General features: G+C 40.5%; 1 protein-coding gene across 1 annotated transcript in view; it reads right to left on the minus strand.

Annotated features, from left to right (window-relative positions):
• Window positions 1-17,281, minus strand: part of fer1l4 (fer-1 like family member 4) — a 98,875-nt gene that overhangs the window by 24,674 nt on the left and 56,920 nt on the right. Inside the window, exons 31-36 of the mRNA XM_029695094.1 lie at window positions 7,420-7,529; window positions 4,408-4,527; window positions 4,008-4,047; window positions 944-1,038; window positions 433-564; window positions 119-235 (exon numbers count right to left, since the gene is read on the minus strand). Coding sequence (XP_029550954.1) covers window positions 119-235; window positions 433-564; window positions 944-1,038; window positions 4,008-4,047; window positions 4,408-4,527; window positions 7,420-7,529 — 614 coding nt within the window. The remainder of the gene's footprint in view (window positions 1-118; window positions 236-432; window positions 565-943; window positions 1,039-4,007; window positions 4,048-4,407; window positions 4,528-7,419; window positions 7,530-17,281) is intronic.

The raw sequence follows: 17,281 nt of genomic DNA on the forward strand, positions 1-17,281 counted from the left end.
AGTAATTTATTAATTACTTTGAAATTGCATAGCAATGGAGTTGGGCTGAGGTTTTTCGAATTCAGTTCACATGTCTTGAAAACATAAACAACAAAAACATGCTAGCTTATAAGCCTACCTTCACAACATACACCCGCACTAGTACTTTAATGGGTGTATTTTGGGGAATTCCTTTGGTAATCTGGCGCTCTGCATGTTCGTCCTCAGGTGAGATGGGATAAATCAAAAAAGAACCCTGTGGCAACAAAAAACACTTTTTTTACTAACACTGTCTCAACCAACCACACAGTATCAGTACTGAAGAGTGGTTTGACACAATAGTGTCACTCTCTGAGACACTTATGACAGTAAAAATCTATCTGATTTGATTTATTGAGGGAGACACATTTCTCTTTTAGGTCTAGAGTAACAATTTGTTCTTATCTCGCTCACCTTGTATTTCCCCATGCTTCTCTCCTCTTCATCGTCATCCTCTTCCTCATTGGCTTTGCCTTTGTAGATGGGGAATGTGTGCAGCCAATCCATGAATTCGCTAAACTCATTCTCCAATTCTGATTTATAGAGCTGAGAAAACACCCAGGTTATTAATGTAGCCTTACTGTATTTTTTGCTCACATTTTCAAGTATATTGGACAGACACAATGAGGAGATAGAAGAACGTAAGGAGGAGGGATGGTGTGCTAGAAGGGCGTGGACCGGATTTGAAGCTACACCAGCATTGGCATACATACTGCGAGACCACACCAGCCCACAGCCTTACTGTATTTAACTGTGGATATACCGTGGTAGATATCTAACATTTCCAAAATTGTAGCTTTACCATAACATTACTGTGGCCATAACGTGTTTATTTTTTGAGTGAACAAACTCTAGAAAGGGCTTTTTGTTTTCCTGCCATAGTGCTGTACAGGCTTCATCAAATTCTCACAGAGAAAATTCTCACCTGGAGAGTTGCTATCTTTTTCCGTTTCGGTTTGGGCGGTGGCTCTATCTCCACTATCACAGCATCCTCCTCCTCTGCCTCTAATGTGCCACCATCTGTTGAATAAACATGACTTTTAACTCAGAGATTACAGTTGCTCTGTGCATTGAAGCCTTCAATGAGATACAGCGTGTGCAGATTTCCACACTGAGATGGGGAAAGGATCACTTGGCACACATGGCTGATGCATTACTACTACTGTATTTATTTATTTATTTTGCTCTCTTGCACCCCAGTATTTATACTTTCTACTTTGCACATTCACCTACTGCAAATCTACAATTCCAGTGTTTTTAATTGCTATGTTGTATTTACTTCGCCACTGTGGCCTTTTTATTGCCTTTACCTCCCTTATCTCACCTCATTTGCTCACATTGTATATAGACTTATTTTTCTACTGTATTATTGACTGTATGTTTGTTTTACTCCATGTGTAACTCTGTGTTGTTGTATGTGTCGAACTGCTTTGCTTTATCTTGGCCAGGTCGCAATTGTAAATGAGAACTTGTTCTCAACTTGCCTACCTGGTTAAACAAAGTTCAAATAAAATAAATAAATAAATTGCTGCTGTTGGGTTCTGAGAATATGAAACATACTTATTCATGTCACTGAGGGAGAGAGGGTAATGTATAACATTTACATTATATCAGCGATCTTATTGAAATATTGAGTGCTTAGGGTTAGAGGGTCTACACTAGAAGTTAATGGTTATCTGTAGGAGGAAGGTATATAGTGTGTGCAATTAAGCTTGGAATGTGCTGAGTGCAGGGAAGCGATCACATGTGGCAGGGGAGAGAGCTATGGATTAGTGATGAAGAGGGTCGAAGTCAGGTCAGATCACGTTAAGGGAGAAAGAAAAGTATATGGCCTATTACTTAGTTTCCTGCCTAGCAGTAAAGATACAATGTTTGTTCAGATGGTAAGAGGAGACTCAGCCTAGGAGAAAGGGTTAAATATCAGTGCTTGTGTGGAAATGTTTTTGTCTAATGCAGCTGTATTGATCCTCTTGGAAGAATAAACTTGGTTAAGCTTCCATATCGTCCGTTAAGTTTTTTACTCTGAGAATTAGAACCTAACACTGTATTAATGGATGCTGGGAATGTCATTATATTAAACTCTTGTATAAAAGATTAGAATTGCCAAAAATGTATGAAGAACAGGGCACAAATAAGAAAGTAAAGCATACATAGAATTATTTAATTTCAAAAGCTCTGGGGTGATTTTACCAAAAGCTTCGTAAGTAAAAGGTACTGTTTTTCTTGATGAACCACACCTACATCACTGGTAGAGCAGCAAAGTACTTAAAACCTGTTACATCTAGGGGGCAGTAATTTCACGGCTGGATAAAAAACGTACCCGATTTAATCTGATTATTAGTCCTGCCCAGAAACTGGAATATGCATATAATTATTAGCTTTGGAGAGAAAACACTCCAAAGTTTCTGAAACTGTTTGAATGGTGTCTGTGAGTATAACAGAACTCCTATGGCAGGCAAAAACCTGAGATGCTTCTGTTCAGGAAGTACCCTGTCTGAACATTTCTTGCCCTTCTTTATTATCTCTGTCGTTTACAAAGGATCTCTGCTCTTACGTGACACTTCTCACGTCAACAATGGAGTCTCACAGCCCGGGAAAAACAGGAATGATGTCATTCAAAGCCCTGGCTGAAGCACACGAGAGCAAATGCTGAGTGGTCAGTCAATGGACTAAGCCTTAGGCGCGTGACACGCCCCGCCCCCGGCTTTCGGTTTTTTCCTCAGTTTACAGACAGGCAGATTCCCGGTCGGAATATTATCGCTTCTCTACGAGATAAATTGCATAAATATTGGTTTTAAACAGCGGTTGACATGCTTCGAAGTACGGTAATGGAATATTTCGAAATTTTTTGTCATATTTTGCGTCATGCTCGTGGCCGAGATTTAGCGTTGGGATAGTGTCTAGAACGCACGAACAAAACGTCGCTGTTTGGATATAACGATGGATTATTTGGGACCAAACCTACATTTGTTATTGAAGTAGAAGTCCTGGCAGTGTATTCTGATGAAGAACAAGCAAGGTAAGAACATTTTTCTTATAGGAAATGTGATTTTGGTGAAGGCTACACTGGGTGGGTGTCTAAATAGCTAGCCCTGTAACGCCGGGCTATGTACTTACATTATTGCAAAATGTGCTTCATCCGAAAAGCTATTTTAAAATCGGACATATCGAGTGCATAGAGGAGTTCTGTATCTATAATTCTTAAAATAATTGTTATGCTTTTTGTGAACGTTTATCGTGAGTAATTTAGTAAAATCACCGGAAGTGTTCGGTGGGAATGCTAGTTCTGAACGTCACATGCTAATGTAAAAAGCTGGTTTTTGATATAAATATGAACTTGATTGAACAGACATGCATGTATTGTATAACACAATGTCCTAGGTGTGTCATCTGATGAAGATCATCAAAGGTTAGTGCTGCATTTAGATATGGTTTGGGTTTATGTGACATGATATGCTAGCTTGAAAAATGGCTGTGTGATTATTCCTGGCTGGGTACTCTGCTGACATAATCTAATGTTTTGCTTTCGCTGTAAAGCCTTTTTGAAATCGGACAGTTTGGTTAGATAAAGGAGAGTCTTGTCTTTAAATAGCTGTAACATAGTCATATGTTTGAAAAGTGTAAGTTTTCGGATTTAGAGGAGTTTGAATTTCGCGCCCCGCCCATCATTGGATATTGGAGCAGACGTTCCGCTAGCGGAACGTGTAGATGTAAGAGGTTTTAAGACTTCATTAAGATTGACAGTCAAATATTGATTTTAAAATGGTTGCATTTTCCATTGTAGCTATGCGGTTTTGGGAAACTCACCCCAGTTGAATTAAACAATTGTAAGGAGGAGTTCACACAATATAGACTTGCAATTTTGAACATAAGTGGTAAGAATAAAATCAAATAGTCTGCGACAATTTTCATTCCCCTATGCATCTAACTAAGACCGGGCCGTAGACATCTGTATTAGACAGACAATAACTCTCAGCTGTGTGGAGTACCTGTTTCCTGTTGTTCATCCATGTCCTCCTCGTTCTCAGTCTGTAAATAATAAAAATATGTCTCACTATCATCAAAACAGATAAACATTACTGGCTTCAATTCTATGATAGTACTGTAGCAAAACCAAATATTGACATTTCCTGTGAATGAAAAATGTGTTGCAAAACAAATTAAAAGAGTGATTTGATTGTATGCTGATGCTGTATAAAGTAGCAACAAACCTGGCCCTCAACAACAAATGTTGGTTTGGCCCACCAGAGACTTCCAGAAACATCTGATGTAATTATGAACAATGTTGTCTTTTTATTTGTTAGCCTGCAGCTCACCATTGGATTACATTTCAGCACACCAAGCCCACCCTTGGTATAAAAACATTGCTTTGTTTCACTCACTATATACCTGGTTTCTAAGCTCTTCCATTGACGCATAGTACTTGGACCACCAATCCAGCTCGTCTTTCTCTGGGGTCTCCTCTTCAAGCTCCTCCACTTTGTTCTTCTTTAGTTTGTTCAGTGGAGACTGAGGATGAGAAAGTTGATTTGAAATGGATTTATTCTGTCACAAATCTCATACTGCACTATAAGACCCCGTGCCTTTGCAGTAAAATATGGAAATATACAATAATACCATATTGCTGCTTTGTATTATTCAAAACAAGCAGTGGTAGGAACATTTAATCTTATCAGTCCCAGGAAATCCTCACATTTCACCAATGTCAGCAAAAACCTGATAAAAAAATACATTTATAAGAATGCTGTATGTAAATATAAATATCCAACTAGTCAGAGACAATGGTGGAGTTTGTGACAGCAACTATGTGAACTTAAAGACACTCTGTCCTGGGATTTCCTATGATCTTCAAAAAAGGTTGAAGGTCAAATAGGGGGTGCTTATATTTTAACTGTGTACTGAAGAACCTCTAAGCTAACGTAGCAGGTGTTAAAGAAACATCTGAAACTAGATCGCCTACATAATGGTCTTGACAAGAAGGGAAATCATTTTTTGGTGGAGGTTCTCTGCTGCACTGTTCAACCAATCCAGTAAATGTGGAAGAGGAGCCAAGATTGAGTGTCGCCTTGTTAATGTCCAAAAGCAGAAGTCTCATAACAAGATCTCTTTCCATTTCCCCTGAAAACCGGAACATCTGGCTGTAGGGTACTCGCCTCTGCCGAGTCCCCAACAACCGGCAGCGGTGTGAAGTACTGAAGTAAAAATACTTTATAGTACTACTTAAGTCGTTTTTTTGGGTATCTGTACTTTACTATTTATATTTTTGACAACTTTTACTCCAATACATTCCTAAAGAAAATAATGTAATTTTTACTCCATACATTTTCCTTGACAGCCAAAAGAACTCATTACATTTTGAATGCTTTGGCGGACAGGAAAATTGTCCAATTCATGCACTTCTTAATTACCAGAACATCCCTGGTCATCCCTACTGCCTCTGATCTGGAGGACTCACTAAATACTTGAAAGTCATCCATTAAAATAAGTGTTTGAAAGTCACCCAGTAAAATACTATTTGAGTAAAAGTCTAGAAGTATTTGGTTTTAAATATACTTAAATATCAAAAGTAAATGTAATTGCTAAAATGTACTTACGTATCAAAAGTAAAAGTATACATAATTTCAAATTCCTTATATTAAGCAAAGCAGATGGACACATTTTCTGTTTTTTTATTTATTTACAGATAGCCAAGGGCACGCTCCAACTAAGACATAATTTACAAACAAAGCATGTGTTAGTGAGTCCACCAGATCAGAGGCTGTAGGGATGACCAGGGATGTTCTATTGATAAGTGTGTGAATTAGACCATTTTCCTGTCCTGCTAAGCATTCAAAATGTAACTAGTACTTTTGGGTGCCAGGGAAAATGTATGGAATAAAAAGTACAATGTAGTGAAGTTAAAGTAAAAGTTGTCAAAAATATCAATAGTAACCCCAAAAAAACACTTAAGTAGTACTTGAAAGTATTTTTACTTTAGTACTTTACACCACTGCTTTTTTTTGTAAATGATGTAAAATGATGTAAAAGCATAGATATCTTAGTAGAAAATGACTTAAGTGAAAGTCCTCCAGTAAAATACTACTTGAGTAAAAGTCTAAAAGTATTTGATTTTTAATATACTTAAGTATCAAAAGTTAAAGTATAAATCATTTCGCATCCCTTATATTTAAGCAAACAAGATGGCACAATTTTTTGTAAATGATGTCTGAGTGTTGGAGTGCACAGCATTCGACCTTCGCTTTCGACCTTTCAACTCCGTACGGAGGTTGCAGCGATGGGACAAGACTGTAACAACCACCATGAATACCATGAAATTGGGGAGAAAAAGGGGTAAAAACACCAATGATATTTTTTTGTATATATATATATATACAAAAAAATCATAAATCATTTCGCATCCCTTATATTAAGCAAACAGGTTGAAAGGTCGAAAGCGAAGGTCGAAAGCCGTGCACTCCAACACTCAGACATCATTTACAAAAAAATCGTGCCATCTTGTTTGCTTAATATAAGGGATGCGAAATGATTTATACTTTAACTTTTGATACTTAAGTATATTTAAAATCAAATACTTTTCGACTTTTACTCAAGTAGTATTTTACTGAAGGACTTTAACTTAAGTCATTTTCTACTAAGGTATCTATACTTTTACTCAAGTATGACAATTGGGTATTTTTGCCACCACTGAAAACTGTTGAGCGTTCATGAGTCTCAGCTTTTCATAGATGGGTCATGATTGTTTGTAGCTTAAACCGTTACGAATTTACAGATGTTTTTGTGAGAATAATAACTGTTTTCGGGATCCGCCCTTCTCTCACAAACACTGCTCTAGCTCAGCCCCTGCTAATCATACATACTAATGAAATCAGTGGATGCAGAACAAATAGATAGTCTGTAGCTCAAACACACAATGTTAAAAAGGGGTTAGAAATCCAAAACGTGCCAGCTCCGGTAAACAAACAAGCATTGACAGTACACTGAGCACAGATACCCAGCTGAGGTGCAGGGCGAAAGAGTGTGAAACAGATTGACTGCTCCTCAGCGGGGAATCAACAGGACACCTGCTGTGAGCATGATGTGCATTTAATCCAACAGTAATCAGTGGCCTCTGAGACAAACGACTGGCACCAGTATTACAGCAAACCCCACTGCACATTGTGTGCCTGGCTAGCTCAGGCACACGTTTGGGCACAATCAGAATGTGGACAGGATCAGGACAAAGGATGCATGTTAGCACCAGGCATAAACAGGGCTGTAGCATAAATGGCAACCTTTGTCTTTTTAGTCTTTATGGAAGAGGGAAAAGGCATTTGTAGGTGGGTTGATTGATCGGTAAAGAGAGGAGCTGCAGAAGGCTCAGTTGAGCAGAAAGATGAGATAGGCTAAGGTACAACTACTCACAGTGAAGTTTAGGGGGTTGATGGGAATCTTGGAGGTTTTGATTGGAAGGCCTGTCAGGTCCATTTGCTTCACTGTATTGAGATGGGATGTCCTCATGGGGGGGTTATTTTCTGAAGGCAATAAAGAGAGGACATGGGACTGATTATTTGTATTAATTATGGATCCCCTTTAGCTGCTGTCAAGGCAGCAACTACTCTTCCTGGGGTCTGGCAAAATTAAGGCAGTTATGCTATTTTAAAAACATTACAATACATTCATTACAGAATTCACAACACACTAAGTGTGTGCCTTCAGGCCCATACTTCACTACCACGTATCTACAAAACAAAATCCATGTGTACTTGTGTGTATAGTGAGTATGTTATCATGTGTGTGTATGCATGTGTCAGTGTCTATGTTTGTGTTGCTACACAGTCCCTGCTGTTCCGTAAGGTGTATTTTTATCTGTTTTTTAAAATCTGATTCTACTGCTTGCATCAGTTACTTGATGTGGAATAGAGTTCCATGTAGTCATGGCTCTATGTAGTACTGTGCTAGTCGTTTTAACATAGCTCGGTGCTTTCAACATGTCAATAACTCTTACAAATACAACTAGTGATGAAGTCAATCTTTCCTCTACTTTGAGCCAAGAGAGATTGACATGCATATTATTAATGTTTGCTCTCTGTGTACATCCAAGGCCCAGTAGTGCTGCCCTGTTCTGAGCCAATTTTCCTAAGTCCCTCTTTGTGGCACCTGGCCACACAGCTGAACAGTAGTCCAGATGCGACAAAACGAGAGCCTGTGGGACTTGCCTTGTTGATAGTGCTGTTAGGAAGATAGAGTAGCGCTTTATTATGGACAGACATCTCCCCATCTTAGCTACTGTTGTATCAATATGTTTTGACCATGACAGTTTTCTACACAATGAAATGACACATATGGAATCACGTAGTAACCAAAAAAGTGTTAAACAAATCCCAAAATATTATAGATTCTTCAAAGTAGTCACCCTTTGCTTTGATGACAGCTTTGCACACACTTGGCATTCTCTCAACCAGCTTCACCTGGAATGCTTTTCCAACAGTCTTGAAAGAGTTCCCACATATGCTGAGCACTTGTTGGCTGCTTTTCCTTCACTCCGCAGTCCAACTCATCCCAAACCATCACAAATGGGTTTGCGGAGGCCATGTCATCTGATGCAGCACTCCATCACTCTCCTTCTTGGTCAAATAGCCCTTACACAGCATGGAGGTGTGTGTTGGGTCATTATCCTGTTGAAAAACAAATGATAGTCCCACTATGCACAAACCAGATGGGATGGTGTATCGCAGCAGAATGCTGTGGTAGCCATGCTGGTTCAGTGTGCCTTGAATTCTAAATCAATCACAGACAGTGTCACCAGCAAAGCACCCCCACACCATTACACCTCGTCCTCCATGCTTCACAGTGGGAACCACAAATGTGGAGATCATACATTCACGTACTCTGCGTCTTACAAAGACACGGCGGTTGAAACCAAAAATCTCAAATTTGGACTCATCAGACCAAATTACAGATTTCCTGGGGTCTAATGGCCATTGCTCGTATTTCTGGGACCTAGCAAGCCCTTTCTTCTTATTGGTGTCCTTTAGTAGTGGTTTCTTTGCAGCAATTCAACAATTAAGGCCAGATTCATGCAGTCTCCTCTGAACAGTTGATGTTGAGATGTGTCTGTTACTTGAACTCTGAAGCATTTATTTGGGCTGAAATTTCTGAGGCTGGTAACTCTGATAAACTTATCATCTGCAGCAGAGGTAACTCTGGGTCTTCCATTCCTGTGGAGGTCCTCATGAGAGCTAGTTTCATCATAGCGCTTGATAGTTTTTACGACTGCACTTGAAGAGACTTTCAAAGTTTTTTTCGTATTGACTGACCTTCATGTCTTAAAGTAATTATGGACATGTCGTTTCTCCTTGCTTATTTGATCTGTTCTTGCTATAATATGGACTTGGTATTTTACCAAATAGGGCTATCTACTACTGTATACCACCCCAACCTTGTCACAATACAACTGATAGGCTCAAACACATTAAGGAAAGAAATTCCACAAATTAACAAGGCACAACTGTCAATTGAATTGCATTCCATGAAACTGGTTGAGAGAATGCCAAGAGTGTGCAAAGTTGTCATCAAGGCAAGGGTAGCTACTTTGAAGAATCTCAAATATAAAATATATTTGGATTTGTTTAACACTTTTTATGTTACTACATGATTCCATATGTGTTATTTCATATCTTTGATGTCTTCACTATTATTCTGCAATACAGAAAATAAAGGAAACCCCTGGAATGAGTAGGTGTGTCCAAGCGTTTGACTGGTACTGTAAGTCAGTGTACAACATTCCGTCATTGGTTACTCAGAGTTCCTCATACTGACATTGGCTGCGGCCTCAGGCCCAATGGCGCCAACCTTGGAAAAGTAATTTCAATGTCTCCTCTCTCCTCTATTAGAAATAGGAATAAACCAAATGGTGCAGTTGCATGCAACCTTATAGCCATACCAACTTTATCAATATCAACCATCATTGAGTTGGAGACTCCATGTGACTTTAAAAATCATAAAGAACTTGGGTTGATGCATCTGAATGTTGGAGTTTACTTCCTAAACTGGATTACATCAAGATCTGGGCTATGCAGACAAATCCGGACATTCTGATATTGACTGAAACTTGGATATCTGTGGACATTCTGGACTCTGATATTAATATTGAGGATATTAATGTGTTCAGAGCTAACAGACAGGGTAGAGGTGGTGAAGTGGCCATTCTCATTCAAAATAATTTCTCTGTCTCTTTACTGAAATCCATTTCCTTGTCAAAAAATGATTAGCTACTATCTTTAAAGTAGAACTGACAGCGTTTTAACTACTTTGCAGATATGAAACAAAGAGACAATCATAATATCAGTGAAAAAAATATCAAATTCCCAGTTTATGCCACAAACCAGTTTCATAAGAGTTTTTAAAAATAGGTTGTATCTGACTTAACATTCCATGACGTACACTAAGGCATTGTTGGCTGAATAGATGGATGCAGTTCAATGCATGATTAATATAATTCACCAATACCTTTCTTGGTTGTCCAAAAAATATTGCTATCAGGTTGTAAATCATAGCAGGCCTGGTACATTGTTTCCTGCCTCCATTGTTTCAGTTTCATTTACTCAATATTTTGGACAAAAACAGACAAATGTACTGTAAATAAGGCTGGGAATGTCAATACAATCAAACTAGCAAGGGCAATGATCACAACTCAGTCATAATGTAGCTAATCAGCTAGCGTATCTATTTATGTAGCAAGTTAAAAACACGGAGCCTAACATTAGCTAGCTATCTAGCTGCTAGGAGGATCATGTCATGTCATTGGAGGAGTGAGTGAGTTACTGACTTTTTCCCCTCATTGTTTTTCGGTGGCTATACACAGCTAGAGATGCAGATGTCAATTGGTTAGCTAGCAAGAACTTGAATGACGTATCCAGATAGCATATCTCTTGCGTTCACAAATTCATTCTGGCTATCTACTCGGATTTCAGAGCACTCTCGTCTGAGTGTGCCAGAGCATAGAATAACTTACACATTTACCAACACGCAACATCCGCTAAATATGAACGTGTCAGTAAACATAGACAAAAAAAGTAATGAACGCTCTAGATAACAGTTGGTACATTTACATTTTAGTCATTTAGCAGACGCTCTTATACAGAGCGACTTACAGTAGTGAAGGCATACATTTCATTTTATGCATTTTTATTTATTTTTTGTACTGGCCCCCCGTGGGAATCGAACCCACAACCCTGGCGTTGCACACACCATGCTGGCGTTGCAAACACCATGCTCTACCAACTGAGCCACAGGGAAGAGCATGCCACTTGCAACACCAGGGTTATGGGTTCAATTCCCAGACCAGTACGAGAAAGTACAAAAATGTATGCATTTACTACTGTAAGTCGCTCTGGATAAGAGCATCTACTAAATGACCAATTTTTTATATTTTTATTGAATGTAAACAGCCTAGCTAACCAGCTCTGCTAGGGTGAGTAAAATGGTCAGAGTGAGGTGTTCTCTCATTTGTGTCTGGAAGTAACTAGCTGGTCAGTTAGCTTGGCTGCTTGGTTGCATGCAAGCTGCAGAAGGATGAGTAGGCTACAATTTCCCATTGTTAATCAGTGCAATTTTGACAGCCAACTAGCTGAAAAAGTTTGAGAGGTTTCATCTAATGTTCCTTCATTAGATTTTAGCTCATCTTACTTAGTTCTGGTTGGCTATGGCGCACCGGTCTGCGTAGACTCCGGTCCTGGACGAGACAGATGTTTTTATTAGGTTTTATTTACTGCAGTATCTGTTAATTGTCCAAAATTCACGGCCGCTTTCCCACTTCATATTGCGATAGAATTTTCACAAATGCCTTACTTTATGTAATATCCAAATATTCAAAGAATTTCTGAAAATGTGAAAATTAACATATCTAAGTGCTCGCCTGTCAGAAAATGATTAAAAAGTGTCATATTCTTCTTGGGGGTGTATATGAACAGATTTTAGGGGTTTTATACTGCAAAAATGCTGTCAGTTCTACCTTAAGGCTTTGTCTGGGATTTTTTTTTAATTCATAACGGTTATAGGGATCACCATCCTCCCTCTCATAAAAATCTGAAAAACTCCACAGATCTTCATTGTAAAGGGTTTAAACACTGTTTCCCATGCTTGTTCAATGAACCATAAACAATTAATGAACATGCACCTGTGGAACGGTCGTTAAGACACTAACAGCTTACAGACGGTATGCAATTAAGGTCACAGTTATGAAAATGTAGGACACTAAAGAAGCCTTTCTACTGACTCTGAAAAACACCAAAAGAAAGATGCCCAGGGTCCCTGCTCATCTGCGTGAACATGCTTTAGGCAAGGAGGCATAAGGACTGCAGATGTGGCCAGGGCAATAAATTGTTCGTACTGTGAGACACCTAAGACAGTGCTACAGGTAGACAGGATGGACAGCTGATCGTCCTCGCAGTGGCAGACCACATGTAACAACACCTGCACATGATTGGTACATCCGAACATCACACCTGCGGGACAGGTACAGGATGGCATTCAACAACTGCCCGAGTTACACCAGGAACGCACAATCCCTCCATCAGTGCTCAGACTGTCCGCAACAGGCTGAGAGAGGCTGGACTGAGGGCTTGTAGGCCTGTTGTAAGGCAGGTCCTCACCAGACATCACCGGTAACAACGGCGCCTACGGGCACAAACCCACCGTCGCTGGACCAGACAGGACTGGCAAAAAGTGCTCTTCACTGATGAGTCGTGGTTTTGTCTCACCAGGGGTGATGGTTGGATTCACGTTTATCGTCAAAGGAATGAGCGTTACACCGAGGCCTGTACTCTGGATCGGGATCGATTTGGAGGTGGAGGGTCTGTCATGGTCTGGGGCGGTGTGTCACAGCATCATCTGACTGAGCTTGTTGTCATTGCAGGCAATCTCAACGCTGTGCGTTACAGGGAAGACATCCTCCTCCCTCATGTGGTACCCTTCCTGCAGGCTCATCCTGACAAGACCCTCCACCATGACAATGCCACCAGCCATATTGCTCATTCTGTACGTGATTTCCTGCAAGACAGGAATGTCAGTGTTCTGCCATGGCCAGCGAAGAGCCCGGATCTCAATCCCATTGAGCACATCTGGGACCTGTTGGATCGGAGGGTGAGGGCTAGGGCCATTCCCCCCAGAAATGTCCGGGAACTTGCAGGTGCCTTGGTGGAAGAGTGGGGTAACATCTCACAGCAAGAACTGGCAAATCTGGTGCAGTCCATGAGGAGGAGATGCACTGCAGTACTTAATGCAGCTGGTGGCCACACCAGATACCAGAGGTCTGGACTCGAGTCACATGACTTGGACTCGAGTCAGACTCGAGTCACAAATATGATGACTTGCAACTCGACTTTGACTTTAACACCAATGACTCGTGACTTAACTTGGACTTGAGCCTTTTGACTCGACCTGACTTGATACCCTCACCAAGCCCAAATATTAAAAATTATGCTATTAAAAAAAGTGTGCAGTGCATCAACTCTTCATTTAACGGATTACAGTTTGAATCGGACAGTAGCCAATCAAATTGTGCCAACTGAGAAAAAGTTGTGCGTGGCAGTGCAGAGGAACGTCGGCAGGTGAATTCAGATGGAGCCCTTGGAAAGATAATACCCCAAATTATTATTTTCGGATATAAAGACGACGCTGTATAAACAAAAAAAAACAGATTGCAACTTGCAAAACATGCGGGAAGAAAATTACAGGGAGGCGTAATATTTTACAACTTTGTTCGACATTTGAAGCTGCACAAAGAACGGTAAGTCGTGGCTAATATAGCCAACAAAATGTATAACTTTGCTAGTGTATGTAGACTAACGTAACGTTAAATCAATAAGCCTCCACACAGTCAGTCAGCGCTAGAATGTGATCATTTCACCCAAGATTGAGCTACAACTGGCTAGGCAGTTGGTAGCCTAAATCCTCCTTGATGTTACTGCTGTTACTAAAACCATTGACATATGTTAGCCTACTGTAACCACACACAGAGAGAGTGTGTGTGTGTGTTAAGGTTGGGCTGTACAAGCAAGCCTACATCGCCCGATTGCGCCCTATAGCAATCACTATTGGGGGGGGGGTTCTCGTGGCTACCCATGTATTTCCATGGAAATATAACGTTTATTTGGAAAGTAATAAATATATAGATATTTTTAAAAGCATTCATGATTTGCGTTAATGTAATATACTAACTATTACTCTTGTTAAAAATATGAAATGGTATTACATTTGGTGAAGAGCACATTATGACTTGTTTAGGACTCGAAACACAAAGTTTAGGACTTGAGACTTGACTTGATACTTGTCGGTCTTGACTTGAGACTTGACTCGGACTTGCCTCTCCTGACTTGGAACTTGACTTGGGACTTGAGTGCTAAGACTTGAGACTTACTTGTGACTTGTAAAACAATGACTTGGTCCCACCTCTGCCAGATACTGACTGTTACTTTTGATTTTGACCCCCCCTTTGTTCAAGGACACATTATTACATTTATGTTAGTCACATGTCTGTGGAACTTGTTCAGTGTATGTCTCAGTTGTTGAATCTTGTTATGTTCATACAAATATTTACACATGTTAAGTTTGCTGAAAATAAACGCAGTTGACAGTGAGAGGATGTTTCTTTTTTTGCTGAGTTTATTTTGTTGTCCTCTTTTTACTAAAACACAAGTTATTATCCTGGTTGACCTAAATTATGATTGGGATGCAGGCTTCAGACAATCTAAAAGACGTGGAATGACCTAAACCTAACCCAGCTGGTGACTAAGCCTACACGGCCCAACCCTAAAGATCCTTCAAAGTCAACTCTGATTGATCAGAGTCATTAATAAAAGAGATGATGCTTGGGTCAAGGCTAGGAACACAGGCTTAGGACGGGACTGGCAAGCTTTTAAGCAACTGAGGAATCATTGTGTAAGACAAATCAGAAAGGCTAAATATGACTATTATGTAACCGCTCTTTCGTATTGTAATGGAAACCCAGCTAAATTCTTGAAAAACTGTCAAATCACTGAAGGTTTCTACTTCCTCCTCTCTTCCACAACAAATTCATTCAGACACTGGCCTCATTCTGGAAAATTCATTTAATAATTTTATTTCAGCAGGCTCTTTTTGAAAGAACTGCTAAGTCTATTCACAATGATACTGGGCTGGATGCTGATATGAGAAACTTGCTGAATGATCAGAGAAATGCTAGTCAAAGCTTTTTGGGGGGGATATTTACAGAAAAATAAGTCCTGGATGCTTTGCTAGCAATAGACAACAAGAAATCAACAGAGAACGACAAATTGGATCCGGTCTGCTTAAGTGTGCGTCGTGGTTGGCTCAATAACCCATATATTTAATTTAACATTGTTATCAGGAAATATTCCCAAATTATGGAAATCAGCTATTGTGCTGCCACTCCATAAGGGCGGGGATAGTAATGATCATTAGTACGACCCTGCCTCACACAGGAAGCGGCGCAGGTCCTAATCCAGGCACTTGTCATCTCCCGTCTGGATTACTGCAACTCGCTGTTGGCTGGGCTCCCTGCCTGTGCCATTAAACCCCTACAACTCATCCAGAACGCCGCAGCCCGTCTGGTGTTCAACCTTCCCAAGTTCTCTCACGTCACCCCACTCCTCCGCTCTCTCCACTGGCTTCCAGTTGAAGCTCGCATCCGCTACAAGACCATGGTGCTTGCCTACGGAGCTGTGAAGGGAACGGCACCTCCATACCTTCAGGCTCTGATCAGGCCCTACACCCAAACAAGGGCACTGCGTTCATCCACCTCTGGCCTGCTGGCCCCCCTACCTCTGAGGAAGCACAGTTCCCGCTCAGCCCAGTCAAAACTGTTCGCTGCTCTGGCACCCCAATGGTGGAACAAGCTCCCTCACGACGCCAGGACAGCGGAGTCAATCACCACCTTCCGGAGACACCTGAAACCCCACCTCTTTAAGGAATACCTGGGATAGGATAAAGTAATCCTTCTAACCCCCCCCCCCTTAAAAGATTTAGATGCACTATTGTAAAGTGGTTGTTCCACTGGATATCATAAGGTGAATGCACCAATTTGTAAGTCGCTCTGGATAAGAGCGTCTGCTAAATGACTTAAATGTAATGTAAATGTAAATCACCCCATTTCAAGGCTTTCTTGTCCAGTTAAGATTGAGTCCTTGGTAAATATTCAGCTTTGCTCTTTTATATCTGAGAAACGCATTTTCAATGTAAACCAATCAGGGTTTTGGCCTGGGCATAGCACTATTATAGCAACCACTTTAGTTATTAATGATCTTGTCAGTGCTTTAAGACACTAAAATGAAATGTGCTGCTTTGTTTGTGGGCCTGTCAAAAGCTTTTGATGTTGTTGAAAATGTTGATTGTTTCACAATAAAAAATACTTATTCAAACAAGAAATAACATACAAAAACAGAAAACCTGAGCGTGCAATACTTTGTAGAGCCACCTTTTACAGCAATTACAGCTGCAAGTCTCTTGGGGTATGTCTCTACAAGCATGGCACATCTAGCCACTGGGATTTTTGCCCATTCTTCAAGGCAAAACTGCTCCAGCTCCTTCAAGTTGGATGGGTTCCGCTGGTGTACAGCAATCTTTAAGTCATACTACAGATTCTCAATTGGATTGAGGTCTAGGATTTGACTAGGCCATTCCAAGACATTTAAATGTTTCCACTTAAACCACTTGAGTGTTTCTTTAGCAGTATGCTTAGGGTCATTGTCCTGCTGGAAGGTGAACTTCCGTCCCAGTCTCAAATCTCTGTAAGACAGAAACAGGTTTCCCTCAAGAATTTCCCTGTATTTAGTGCCATCCATCATTTATTCAATTCTGACCACTTTCCCAGTCCCTGCCGATGAAAAACCTCCCCACAGCATGATGCTGCCACCACCATGCTTCACTGTGGGGATGATGATTCTTGGAGTGATGAGAGGTGTTGGGTTTGCACCATACATAGCGTTTAGTCTCATCTGACCTTCTTCCATATGTTTGGGGAGTCTCCCATATGCCTTTTGACGAACACCAAACATGTTCGCTTATTCTTTTCTTTAAGCAATGGCTTTTTTTCTGGCCACTCTTCCGCAAAGCCCAGCTCTGTGGAGTGTACGGCTTTATGTGGTCCTATGGACAGATACTCAAATCTCCGCCGTGGAGCTTTGCAGCTCCTTCAGTGTTATCTTTGGTCTCTTCCGTGAGTTTGGCAGGTTTGTTGTGGTGCCATATTCTTTAAATTTTTTAATAATGGATTTACTGGTGCTCT

The sequence above is a fragment of the Salmo trutta genome, chromosome 16 (assembly GCF_901001165.1).
Source record: "Salmo trutta chromosome 16, fSalTru1.1, whole genome shotgun sequence".
NCBI lineage: Eukaryota > Metazoa > Chordata > Actinopteri > Salmoniformes > Salmonidae > Salmo > Salmo trutta.